The following is a 13,925-nucleotide window of genomic DNA, read 5'->3' on the forward strand; positions in this document are numbered from 1 at the left end:
TTTGTATGCTTTTCCCACTCTGTCTATGGCAGAGCAAGCATCCAAAACGCATCAATTTTGCATCCATTCTGCATCAATTCTGCATCCATTCTGCAATCCAAAATGCAGCTTTTCGGCCACATCTTGGAACGCACATGCGGCGTCAAAACGCTGTGGAAGATTTGTCACGGCAGAACGCAGATGTGCGCACATTGCCTAAAGCTTGACATATAGGCATGATGGCTAAAAGTTTTGGCACTCTTGAAATTGTGTACACAGGTTGTTGTTATACATGTTTGTATCTTTGGAGTACTTTGCACGTTGCGACTTCGCTACTACGATATCGCCAGGGTCAAATCGAAAGTGACGCAAATCCGGCGCCAGTAACAACGTTGCAACGTGTAAAGCCTAGAAGCACCGATAAACAATCGCAAAAGCGTGGAAAATCGGTGATCTGTGTAGTGTCGGTCATTTTCAGAATTTCGCTGCAGCGAGAGGTACGATGTTGTTCCTAGTTCCTGCGGCAGCACACATCACTGTGTATGAAGCCACAGGAGCGAGGAACATCTCCTTACCTGCCTCCACCGGCTATGCGGAAGGAAGGAGGTGGACGGGTTGTTTACGTCCTGCTCATCTCCGCCCCTCCGCTTCTATTGGCCTTAGGAAGGAGGCGGGTCGCCGGCCAGAGCGAAGTCGCAGGGCAGGTAAGTGCGTGTGAAGCTGCCGTAGCGATAACGTTCGCTACGGCAGCTATCACAAGATATTGCATGTGCAATGGGGGCGGGGAATATCGCGCTCGGCATCGCTATCAACGTGCAAAGTAGCCCTTTGTGTTTATTGGAACAAGAAAAACAAAAACCCACAAAAGACAATGCAAATTGGACATAATTTCAAACAAAACCCCATAAATGGGCAAGACAAAATTGTTGCCACTTTTCCACAATTGTAGGGTTCCGCCACACATCCGTGAAAACCACGTCCGTGTAAAACGGGCCGTTTTTCGGGTCCGTTTTCCGTTTTTTATGTCCGTTTTTATGGTATGTGTGGCCTGCGTGTGTATCCCGTATGCTAGCCGTATGTGCGTGTGGAATGTCCGTGTGTGCGTGAGTGAAATAACTGACATGTGTATGTGTTGTCCGTGTGAAATGTACGTGTGTGATGCAAAATGTCGTTACTACATGTCGGAAGACAGAGTAGCGGGATGAGAATGAACTCGGGTGAACTTCACCCGACTTCATTGTCATGCCGCGGCTCTGTCTTTGTGCCGTGTACTGATTAGCGGTCACCTGTGAAGGATTCACCGGTGACCACTAATCCCCCGAGTGACTGAAGTGTCCCCCCCTCTCTCATACTCACCGTTCCCCGATCCCCGGCGCTGCACGGCGTTCACACTGCTCCGGCGGCTTTTTCTAATTTGAAAAAGCCGGCCGCCCATTAATCAATCTCGTATTCCCTGCTTTCCCCGCCCACCGGCGGCTGTGATTGGTTGCAGTGAGACACGCCCACCACGCTGAGTGACAGGTGTCACACTGCACCCAATCACAGCAGCCGGTGGGCGTGTCTATACTGTGCAGTAAAATAAATAAATAAATAATTAAAAAAAACGGCGTGGATCCAGCGGTGGCCGCGAGTTACCTGACTGACAGCAGCTGATCGCGCTACTCATCTCATTAGCTGCGTGGAGGTGACCGGAGCGGCGGTGTCTTCTGCTGCTCCTGTCACCTCCATGCAGCAGAGCTGGACGCGACGCTGGAGGTCCGTGGAGTACGCCGGACATGGAGGGTTTGTCGGGGTTAATAAATTGGTAATGAGGGAATGTGTTTGTGTTTTTTATTTATAATAAAGGATTTTTTCGGGCGTGTGTGTTTTTTTACTGTAACTTACAGATTAATCATGGAGGGTGTCTCATAGACGCCTGACATGATTAATCTAGGACTTATTGGCAGCTATGGGCTGCCAATAACTCCTTATTACCCCGATTTGCCAACGCACCAGGGTAAATCGGGAAGAGCCGGGTACAGTCCCAGAACTGTCGCATATAATGTATGCGGCAATTCTGGGCGGCTGCTGACTGATATTGTTAGGGTGGGGGGCCCCCCATAACGTGGAGCTCCCCATCCTGAGAATACCAGCCTTCAGCCGTATGGCTTTATCTGGCTGGTATTAAAATGGGGGGGGACCGCACGCCGTTTTTTTTAATTATTTATTTATTTATTTTACTGCACAGTATAGACACGCCCACCGGCTGCTGTGATTGGGTGCAGTGTGACACCTGTCACTCAGCGTGGTGGGCGTGTCTCACTGCAACCAATTACAGCCGCCGGTGGGCGGGTAAAGCAGGGAATACGAGATTGATTAATGGGCGGCCGGCTTTTTCAAAAGAGGAAAAGCCGCCGGAGTTTTTATAACAGCCGTGCAGCGCCGCGCTGGAGATCGGGGAATGGTAAGTATGAGAGAGGGGGGGAACTGACCGACAGACAGCTAGAGGGACAGACAGACATAGAGACCGACCGACGGACTGAGGGCGAGAACGAAACATAAAAAGAAAAAAGACTGACATGACATGAAAAATGCACAAAACATACAGGGAACAAACAGAGATGCGTCCGTGTCACTCGGACGTGCGCACAGACCCATTGACTTTCATTGGGTCCGTGCTGCGTGTTGCGTGAATAAAACGGACATGCTGGCGTGAGACACGGCCCACAAAACGCATCACGGAGACGGACTAACGGACATAACCAAAAACGCAAGTGTAACCGCTGAGATATAGTAACATTGGTGCACGTTTGGCCGTGTCTCCAGTATACACGGAAACGGACCAAACACGCACGTGTTTCACGGATGTGTGTTTCAAGCCGTAGGTAAATAACTATTTCAAGCATGTGATGCTCGTTCAGATTTACCTGTGGCAAGTAACAGGAGTGGGCAATATGGGCAAACAGGTCATGTGCTGCCAAGAACAATGACTCTCTGGGATACAATTTGGCAATAGGTGAAAAACACTTTTCAGAAATGTCCCTTTATGATATTTTCCTGGAAAACTGTATCAGTTGCAAATCATTAAAAAGGTAATCCCATGACAGTAAATGATGGAATATCTCTACTATCACTTTCTGGTTAATTCGGAGAGCTGCATTCGCACTGAATCTGCTCTACATTTCTTCCTTGCACAATATACTTGATTTGAGCTGCTGTTCCCTACACAACAGGTGGCTGAGAAATCTACTCCATTGTTTAAACTTTATAATGCAACTAGCTGTAGTACCTGGGCGTTGCCTGGGATAGTAACTGTCTCTCTGTCTCTCTCCCAGTCTCTGTCTGTGTGTCGCTGTTTGTCTGTCTCTGTCTGTCTCTTTCCTTGTCTGTCTGTGTCTATGTCTCTGTCTGTCTGTTTCTATCTCTGTCTGTCTTTGTATCAGTCTATGTCTGTGTCTGTCTGTCTCTCTCTCTGTCTGTCTCTATGTGTGTGTTTGTCTGTCTGTCTCTTTCCCCGTCTGTCTCTTTCCCCGTCTGACTCTTTCCCCGTCTGACTCTTTCCCCGTCTGACTCTTTCCCCGTCTGACTCTTTCCCCGTCTGACTCTTTCCCCGTCTGACTCTTTCCCCGTCTGACTCTTTCCCCGTCTGACTCTTTCCCCGTCTGACTCTTTCCCCGTCTGACTCTTTCCCCGTCTGACTCTTTCCCCGTCTGACTCTTTCCCCGTCTGACTCTTTCCCCGTCTGACTCTTTCCCCGTCTGACTCTTTCCCCGTCTGACTCTTTCCCCGTCTGACTCTTTCCCCGTCTGACTCTTTCCCCGTCTGACTCTTTCCCCGTCTGACTCTTTCCCCGTCTGTCTCTTTCCCCATCTGACTCTTTCCCCGTCTGTCTCCTTCCCCGTCTGTCTCCTTCCCCGTCTGACTCTTTCCCCGTCTGACTTTTTCCCCGTCTGACTCTTTCCCCATCTGTCTCTTTCCCCGTCTGTCTCTGTTTCTCTGTCTCTCTCTTTGTCTCTTTCCCTGTCTGTCTGTGCCTGTCTCTTTCCCTGTCTGTGTCTGTCTGCCTCTGTCTCTTTGTCTGTCTGTCTGTCTCTATCCTTCTCCACTGATATCATATTACCTCACACATAAGATTCTTATACTATAAATGTCTTTCGTTCTTATAGCAACCAATCAGAGCTGCTAATAATAACCTGTGGCTTTCAGCTCCATTGACTCTAATGGAGGCATGATTTTTGGAGAGTAACTGTAAAGCGCAGGGTTAAATTTCCGGGTCTAAACATAGTCTATGACGTTCCCTGTGACACATGGAGTGTCTGTGCAAAATATCGTGATTGTAAATGAGATGCGGATTCCTTTAGCGGACATACACACATACACACTCAGCTTTATATAGTAGATAAGCCGTTTACCTCCGCTCTCGCTTCAGCATCACATCCAAATGCAGCCACTGTAAGTAAGACTTTTCTGAGCACCAAATTACTGGTCGACTGCAGGGTAGCCACAAGGGTCTGCATAATGCTGTTACTCTGCAGAGCAAGACGGAGGGACTCTTGAGCAGCCATGTTGATGAGAACAGTGCAAGTATTGGCAACCACTCCTTCTCTATTATCTGTCAAAAGATTGACGAGGGCATCAATTCCGTTGGCTTCTATTAATGCACTAATATAAGGAAAAGAGACAACAAGAAGAATCATTAGTTACTATACTTGCACGATTAAGGGTTTTTTTATGCAAAAATTGGGGGTTATATTTTTAATTGTGATTAATGTTTGTTTACATGTGTGATTCAATCAGACAGATTTGTGATGATGCAGCATGACGCCTTCCTTAGCACATTTTTTTTAAATGGGTTGTCCATTTTGGACAATCCCTTTTACTTAGAAGAATCCAGTTTCTATTTACCAAAATCAGCAGATGTAATCTGTGTCAGAAACTAAAGGGGGCTTTACACGCAACAACATCGCTAACGAGATATCGCTTGGGTCACGGAATTCGTGACGCACATCCGGCCTCGTTAGCGACATCGTTGCGTGTGAAACGTACGAGCGACTGCTAATGATCAAAAATACTCACCATATCGTTGATCGTTGACACGTCGTTCGTTTCTCAAATATCGTTGCTGATTTTGGACGCAGGTTGTTCGTCGTTCCTTCGGCAGCACACATCGCTACATGTGACACCCCAGGAGCGACAAACAACGGCAACGAGGTGGGAGCGACGATCTAGCGCCTCCTCTCCGCCCCTCCACTTCTATTGTTGTCCTGCATGGTGATGTCAATGTGACGCCAAACGAACCACCTCCTAAAAAAAGAGGCTGTTCGGCGGCCACAGCGACGTCGTTACAAAGGTATGTTTGTCTGACACATTCCAGCGATATTGTGCGCCACGGGCAGCGATTGCCCATGACGCACAAACGCTTTCGCTAGTGATGTCGCTACGTGTAAAGCGGCCTTAAGATGAAGTGTTCAATGTCCCTGGAAGGTAAGTAAAGAATTACACAGGCTATTTAATGAACAGTCACTCAGGATGGCCTTTTCCGGACATACACTTGGCGTAAAATAATATATATGTATATATATATATATATATATATATATATATATATATATTTTGCCTGGAGTGTTCATCATGTACAATATGGAGGTTGTCTGGTCTGATAGATACTGCAGGACTGTGCATCTGGGCCTGATAGTCCATAAGGCAACGTACAGTGGTGGATGTGTAAGGCCTCTCTGCCAAAAGATCCAGGAGGTGTTATAAGTGGCTTGGAGCATCATTTACCCACTAAAAGACAGGACCATGAGGATCTAACCATGCTTCTTACTAAAAGAGTTATCTGATAATCAATTTTCATATAAAAAGCCATAAAAGGCTGTTAATAGCTGTTTTAAAGTAATGTGCATGGTTTCTAGCATAAAATAGTACCCTTTTCTTTATTTTTTTTCAATGTATCCCTCTTGGTGCTGCTACTGATCTGTGGTGTTCTAGACAAAAACAGTCTTCTTCCCCCTCTGACAGCTGAAAATGTAGTCTCTATACTTTCCCTGAAGAAGGAGTCTTCCCAGCTATACAGCCATGGGTGCTGCCAAGTCTCAACTTTCTTTCTGGCTTGTCAGGAAAGGAGCAATTTCTCCTCTGCTCCGCAGTGAACAGATGATCACTATGCAGAGATCTGAGAGTGACGGAAAATGTGTGTCCTCCCGCAGCCGGCTCATTAGGTGAATATATGTACGTTGGCGGCAGGGTGGCTCGGTGGTTAGCAACGCAGTCTTGCAGCGTTGGGGTCCTGGGTTCAATTCTCCCTGTGCTTGTTTCGGGGTTCTCTGGTTTCCTTCCACACTCCAAAGACATGCGGATAGGGACTTTAGATTGTAAGCACCAATTGGGACAGTTTTGCCAATGTACGTAAAGCGCTGTGGAATTAATGGCACTATGTAAATAAATAAATATTATCATTACATTGCTTTGTAAGTATCATACAGCTTCATGCTATCTTGTTTCAACATTGTACAAACGACAAACACGTTTACGAATGATAAAATTGACTTAATGGTAATTAGTCACCAGGTTTTTGCAGCATAACATAGGGCAGAGATTCTGATTCCAACAATGTCACTTACTGGGCTGCTTAGTAAACTTTTGATAAAATCACTGATTAATCAGCAGTAGATTATCATTACAGGACTACTTGGTGTGCTGCCATGTAGTCCAGCATATTCCTGAGCTCTGTATACCCGCTAGATCTGCAGCACAAAAAAACATTGATTTTATCAAAATGATAGAAAACAGCTCAGTAAGGGTACCGTCACACTTTAGCAACGCTCCAGCGATCCCACCAGCGATCTGACCTGGTCAGGATCGCTGGTGCGTCGCTACATGGTCGCTGGTGAGCTGTCAATCAGGCAAATCTCACCAGCGACCAGTGACCAGCCCCCAGCCAGCAGCGACGCATGGAAGCGATGCTGCGCTTGGTAACTAAGGTAAATATCGGGTAACCAAGCTCTTGGTTACCCGATATTTACCTTGGTTACCAGCGCACACCGCTTAGCGCTGGCTCCCTGCACGCCTAGCCAGAATACACATCGGGTTAATAAGCAAACCGCTTTGCTTATTTACCCGATGTGTACTCCGGCTACGTGTGCAGGGAGCCGGCACTGGCAGCGTGAGAGCGGCGGACGCTAGTAACCAAGGTAAATATCGGATAACCAAGCTGGTTACCTGATATTTACCTTGGTTACCAGCATCCGCAGAAGCCGACTCCCTGCACATTCAGATCGTTGCTCTCCGCTGTCACACACAGCGATGTGTGCTTCACAGCGGGAGAGCAACGTCCAAAAAATGAACCAGCACTGTGTGTAACGAGCAGCGATCTCACAGCAGGGGCCAGATCGCTGCTCAGTGTCACACACAACGAGATCGCTAATGAGGTCACTGCTGCGTCACAAAAAAACGTGACTCGCTATGTGAGAAGTACCCCTAAGTGACACATCGCTGGAATCAGGGTCTCTGTCTCTAGCTGCTCTCAGATGGGGGAGCAAAAGCCTGGTGACAGATCACCTTTAAGAAAAAACTAAAATGACTTCTAATTTTTTTTCTTGCAATGGATTACTAATATAAATTGACAAATTAATTTGCCAGGCTGACGTCAAGTGTTGGGGAAAAAAAGAAACACTGCATTACCGAAATTCTCTCCTCCTTTAAGAAGTCTTCAGTCTAAATAAATTAAGAACTGCATTATAGCAGCCTATAAATAAGCTACAAAAGGGTAATGTGAGAAATACATTATTGTAACATTTAAACAAAACACAGCCCCGCAGAAAGGAGAACGCTGTTACTACACGTGGATGGAAATGTAACTGACAGGTCCCATTGTCTGATTTCTCCCGGAATCAGACTGGATGCCGCTCCGAGCTGAAAGGACAAGGTAATTAGGGGAAAAAAAAAAGCTTTTAACCAGCAGACGTCCCATGTAGTGCTCACATGTTCTCCGGGTTGGGTATATAAAATGTATTTGCTTGATCTAAACAAATATTTTTAAATAGAAAAGTACAATAATGCTATCTGAATAAATATGCGCAATACTCCGCCGTAACAGTAATAACATATTACGCTATTTCTTTCTTTACAAAACTATATAGTGCAGCACGATCTTGTTTTCTCTTTAAAAAAAAAAAAGTTCTATATAGTTCTTGTTTTTGGAAAATAAAACAAAAAAGGAATGATGCAAATTAGAAATCCAGCACATTGTCATCTGCATGAATCTCACAGAGATACAGTATGTTCACTAAATCGTACAGCTCGCCCCTCAACATCCATATGGCAGCTATTTTTTTATGGATTCACTGAGACTTAGCACAGGAAATTGTATTTGGTGTTCTACGCTTTTTTTTTTTTTTTTTCTACTGTTGATGTATAAAAACAGATGCCAGATGACAACAAGCATGAAAAATAGTTTTCTTTAGCTGCATATGAACAAAGTTAAATACGATTGTCTGAACTCTGCCTCTGACATAGGAGGATGGAGGGTGAAGTTGGTTGTACATATCAGAGAAAGAAGATTTCAGGTTATAGAGGAAGGGTACCTCACCCGGGTTGTAGATAAGGAGGAAAGAACGTGATCCATCATCAATTGTTGGAAGGGAAATCCCTCAGTAATGAAGCTGTGCAGACATTGATTAAAGCGGGGTTTACACGCAACGACATCGCTAACGAGATGTCGTTGGGGTCACGGAATTCATGACGCACATTCGGCCTCGTTAGCGACGTCGTTGCATGTGACACCGCAGGAACGATCAGTAACGATCAAAAATACTCACCATATCGTTGATCGTTGTCCAGTCAATGTAATCCCGATTACCATTGCTGTTGCAGGACGCAGATTGTTCGTCATTCCTGCGGCAGCACACATCGCTATGTGTGACACCCCAGGAACGAGGAACAACCTCGTACCTGCGGCCGCCCGCAATGAGAAAGGAAGGAGGTGGGCGGGATGTTCGTCCCGCTCATCTCCGCCCCTCCGCTTCTATTGGGCGGCCGCTTAGTGACGTTGCTGTGATGCCGAACGATCCTCCCCCATAGAAAGGAGGCGGTTCGCCGGCCACAGAGACGTCGCAGGGAAGGTAAGTACATGTGACGGGTGTTAGCGATGTTGTGCGCCACGGGCAGCAATTTGCCCGTGACATACAACTGATGGGGGCGGGTACGCTCGCTAGCGATATCGCTGCGTGTAAAGCCCGCTTAAGGTTCAGACAGGACAGAAATTATTATTATTATTTATTATTATAGCGCCATTAAATCCATGGCGCTTTACAGTGAAAGAGGGTATACGTACAACAATCATTAACAGTACAAAACAGACTGGTATAGGAGGAGAGAGGACCCTGCCCGCGAGGGCTCACAGTCTACAGGGGATGGGTGAGGATGTTGGGGATGAGAATTGAGTACCCAGAAATACTTAATTCAGCCATTTCATAGACTCAGGTATATAGTTTAGTAAATGTAAACTAACACACATGTTTATGTACAGTTAGGTCCAGAAATATTTGGACAGTGACACAATTTTCGCGAGTTGGGCTCTGCATGCCACCACATTGGATTTGAAATGAAATCTCTACAACAGAATTCAAGTGCAGATTGTAACATTTAATTTGAAGGTTTGAACAAAAATATCTGATAGAAATTGTAGGAATTGTACACATTTCTTTACAAACACTCCACATTTTAGGAGGTCAAAAGTAATTGGACAAATAAACAAAACCCAAACAAAATATTTTTATTCTCAATATTTTGTTGCGAATCCTTTGGAGGCAATCACTGCCTTAAGTCTGGAACCCATGGACATCACCAAACGCTGGGTTTCCTCCTTCTTAATGCTTTGCCAGGCCTTTACAGCCGCAGCCTTCAGGTCTTGCTTGTTTGTGGGTCTTTCCGTCTTAAGTCTGGATTTGAGCAAGTGAAATGCATGCTCAATTGGGTTAAGATCTGGTGATTGACTTGGCCATTGCAGAATGTTCCACTTTTTTGCACTCATGAACTCCTGGGTAGCTTTGGCTGTATGCTTGGGGTCATTGTCCATCTGTACTATGAAGCGCCGTCCGATCAACTTTGCAGCATTTGGCTGAATCTGGGCTGAAAGTATATCCCGGTACACTTCAGAATTCATCCGGCTACTCTTGTCTGCTGTTATGTCATCAATAAACACAAGTGACCCAGTTGCATTGAAAGCCATGCATGCCCATGCCATCACGTTGCCTCCACCATGTTTTACAGAGGATGTGGTGTGCCTTGGATCATGTGCCGTTCCCTTTCTTCTCCAAACTTTTTTCTTCCCATCATTCTGGTACAGGTTGATCTTTGTCTCATCTGTCCATAGAATACTTTTCCAGAACTGAGCTGGCTTCATGAGGTGTTTTTCAGCAAATTTAACTCTGGCCTGTCTATTTTTGGAATTGATGAATGGTTTGCATCTAGATGTGAACCCTTTGTATTTACTTTGATGGAGTCTTCTCTTTACAGTTGACTTAGAGACAGATACACCTACTTCACTGAGAGTGTTCTGGACTTCAGTTGATGTTGTGAACGGGTTCTTCTTCACCAAAGAAAGTATGCGGCGATCATCCACCACTGTTGTCATCCGTGGACGCCCAGGCCTTTTTGAGTTCCCAAGCTCACCAGTCAATTCCTTTTTTTCTCAGAATGTACCCGACTGTTGATTTTGCTACTCCAAGCATGTCTGCTATCTCTCTGATGGATTTTTTCTTTTTTTTCAGCCTCAGGATGTTCTGCTTCACCTCAATTGAGAGTTCCTTAGACCGCATGTTGTCTGGTCACAGCAACAGCTTCCAAATGCAAAACCACACACCTGTAATCAACCCCAGACCTTTTAACTACTTCATTGATTACAGGTTAACGAGGGAGACCCCTTCAGAGTTAATTGCAGCCCTTAGAGTCCCTTGTCCAATTACTTTTGGTCCCTTGAAAAAGAGGAGGCTATGCATTACAGAGCTATGATTCCTAAACCCTTTCTCCGATTTGGATGTGAAAACTCTCATATTGCAGCTGGGAGTGTGCACTTTCAGCCCATATTATATATATAATTGTATTTCTGAACATGTTTTTGTAAACAGCTAAAATAACAAAACTTGTGTCACTGTCCAAATATTTCTGGCCCTAACTGTATGTCTTTGTTCTTTTTACTAATGCGTATATATTGAATATTCAGTGATTTTTCCTTAATACAGTATACCAGTATATGTAATTTTAAGATGGCTGTCATTTCCTGTCTACACCCGAAGTGATATACAAAAGAAATTCCTGGAGCCTGGACTGGCCAATCCAAAGAGGATATGCAGATCCTATACGTCATGAAGCCCCGACCCACGATATTTGATTGGACTGTATTTTGTCCACGCCATTCACTTCTGAAGAGCTGTGAAAAGTTTTAAACAATAAAGTTCAGTTGCCTCAAGGTCTGTCATGGAGAAGGTCCATAACCGATATATAGTGTCTGTTATCATTCATTCTCGTGTGCACACATGACATTATGATTAGAAACAGCGGTCAGATCATCGAAAAGGGATCACTTGTATTCCATCTTTAACAAGGATACAATAGGTGAGGACAGAGCTGGTTGCACAGTGGTGTACTGAACTGAGGGTTATTGTAGGTTGTAGGCTTGTTGATAGAGGTGGGTCTTCAGTTTCCTCTTCAAGCTTTTCATGGTAGGAGAGAGTCTTATTTGCTGGGGTAGAGCGTTCCAGAGTATGGGGGAGGATGTGATGTCTTTTGCTCTCTCTTTGCCTTTGTACCTCTTAGCCTACTGTCACACTAGGTATGGGGAAATACCTAGCAAACAGTGAAAAGGGAAGGGAGGGAAGAGGGAAACCTTGTGCCTACCGATGGTCCCTGGTAGAGATGAGCGAACCTTCAGTCTCAAGGCTCGGTGTTCGGGCTCGGAAAATGACGTGAAAATCCCCATGGTGAGTATCGAACTGTGCTCGTGTGTGAGTGATGCGCAGCCTTGTGCATGCTGCAGGAAGTGTGTGATTGTCTCAAATGGGGGGGTACGGTGACTCAGTGGTTAGCACTGCAATTTTGCAGCGCTAGGGTCCTGGGATCAAATCCCACCAAGGACACCATCTGCAAGGAGTTTTTATGTTCTCCCCGTGTTTGTGTGGGTTTCCTCCGGGTTCTTCAGTTTCCTCCCACACTACAAAGACCATACAGATAGGGACTTTAGATTGTAAGCCCCAATGGGGACAGTGTTGCTGTTGTATGTAAAGCGTTATGGAATCAATATCGCTATATAAATGAATAAATATTATTCTTAATATTATTATTATTATTATTATTAATTAATATTAATTTGTCTTACATACTATGTTCTTAGATGTTCTGTTCACGAAGAAAATGTTAAAAAAAAGCACAGCCCACCCACCTCTGGAAGTGTTTGGCTTTTAGCCCAAAGCAAAACAATTCAGGAGGTGGGTGGGCGGTGTTTTTATTTTTTTTTCATCTTTTCTGTGAACAAAACATCTTAGAATGCAGAAAGTAAGTCAAATTTGAGCCGATCACACGATTCCCACAGCGCGCACAAAGCTGCGTATCACTCAGACATGAGCACAGCGCGATGCTCGATTCTCTCCAGAAAAACATCAGGGACCGACTGATATTCTGCAAAAGGTACAGGGAGTGGACTGCTGAGGACTGGGGTAAAGTCATTTTCTCAGATAAATCCCCTTTTCGATTGTTTGGGACATCTGGAAAACAGCTTATTAGGAGAAGAAGAGGTGAGCGCTACCACCAGTCTTGTCTCATGCCAACTGTTAAGCATCCTGAAACGATTCATGTGTGGGGTTGCTTCTCAGCCAAGGAAATCGGCGAACTCACAGTCTTGCCTAAAAACACAGCCATGAATAAAGAATGGTACCAGAATGTCCTCCAAGAGCAAATTCTCCCAACTGTCCAAGAGCAGTTTGGCGCCCAACAATGCCTTTTCCAGCATGATGGAGCACCTTGCCATAAAGCAAAGGTGATCACTAAATGGCTCATGGAACTGTAAGGGGTGGGCAGACCCCTTACAATGAAAGACAGTTTACCCGGAATGTTGTTATTAATAAAAATGTTTTTATTGTTATTACATTGTTTTAGTGGGTTCCCCTAGTGGCCAGGTGGGACGGCTGTCACCACAGAAACAGGGCAGAGGAAAGGAGGAGCCGGCAGCAGAAAGGGGAGGGAGGAGAAGTGTTTGTTAGAAAAAGTTCTGAGCCAGAGGCAGTCGAGTCCGGGACGGGAGAGAGAAAGCAGAAGGGGCAGAGTGTGGGAGCTGGGTGAAAAGGGAAGCCGGAGAGAAAAGGAGAAGGCGGAACCTCAAGCGTGAAGCAGCACTGGTGTGGGTCCGGTCTGTGTGTAGCCGTAGTGGGAGCCAGGTGAAGCGGATTAGCCGGGCACATCCCCACTGGAGGAGACGTCAGGGACAGGTTATTCCCCCCCAGCAAAGGAAGTGTAAAGTCACCTGAAGTACTGTACCCTTGTGAAGAAGTGTGTAATAAAAGAATGTCTACTGGTTCAATGAATCCACGTCTGCAGAGTCTCTGTTCAACTGATGACGGCGTCTGCACCACCACACTCTGCCCCACCATGTCATCTCCTGTCCCCAAAGTGACGGCGGAGCCAGGGGTAAGCCTGATAGCAAGAGCCACGACTACAACCTCTGAGGCACCCCTGGCACCCCGTTACAGAACAAAACATAGAGATTTTGGGTCCATGGCCTGGAAACTCACCAGATCTTAATCCCATTGAGACTTTGTGGGCAATCATCAAGAGACGGGTGGACAAACAAAAACCAACAAATTCTGGCAAAATGCAAGCATTGCTTATGCAAGAATGGACAGCTATCTGTCAGGATTTGGTCCAGAAGTTGATTGAGAGCATGCCAGGGAGAATTGCAGAGGTCCTGAAGAAGA

At 45.6% G+C, this 13,925-nt stretch overlaps 1 protein-coding gene across 3 annotated transcripts in view; it reads right to left on the bottom strand.

The window, feature by feature from the left end:
- Positions 1-13,925, bottom strand: part of ARMC3 (armadillo repeat containing 3) — a 138,776-nt gene that overhangs the window by 51,892 nt on the left and 72,959 nt on the right. For all 3 annotated transcript variants that reach the window (XM_075315565.1, XM_075315564.1, XM_075315566.1), the window contains exon 11: positions 4,371-4,620. In XM_075315565.1, the coding sequence (XP_075171680.1) occupies positions 4,371-4,620 (250 nt within the window). The remainder of the gene's footprint in view (positions 1-4,370; positions 4,621-13,925) is intronic.

The sequence above is a fragment of the Anomaloglossus baeobatrachus genome, chromosome 6, assembly GCF_048569485.1.
Source record: "Anomaloglossus baeobatrachus isolate aAnoBae1 chromosome 6, aAnoBae1.hap1, whole genome shotgun sequence".
In the NCBI taxonomy this organism is placed as follows: Eukaryota; Metazoa; Chordata; class Amphibia; order Anura; family Aromobatidae; genus Anomaloglossus; species Anomaloglossus baeobatrachus.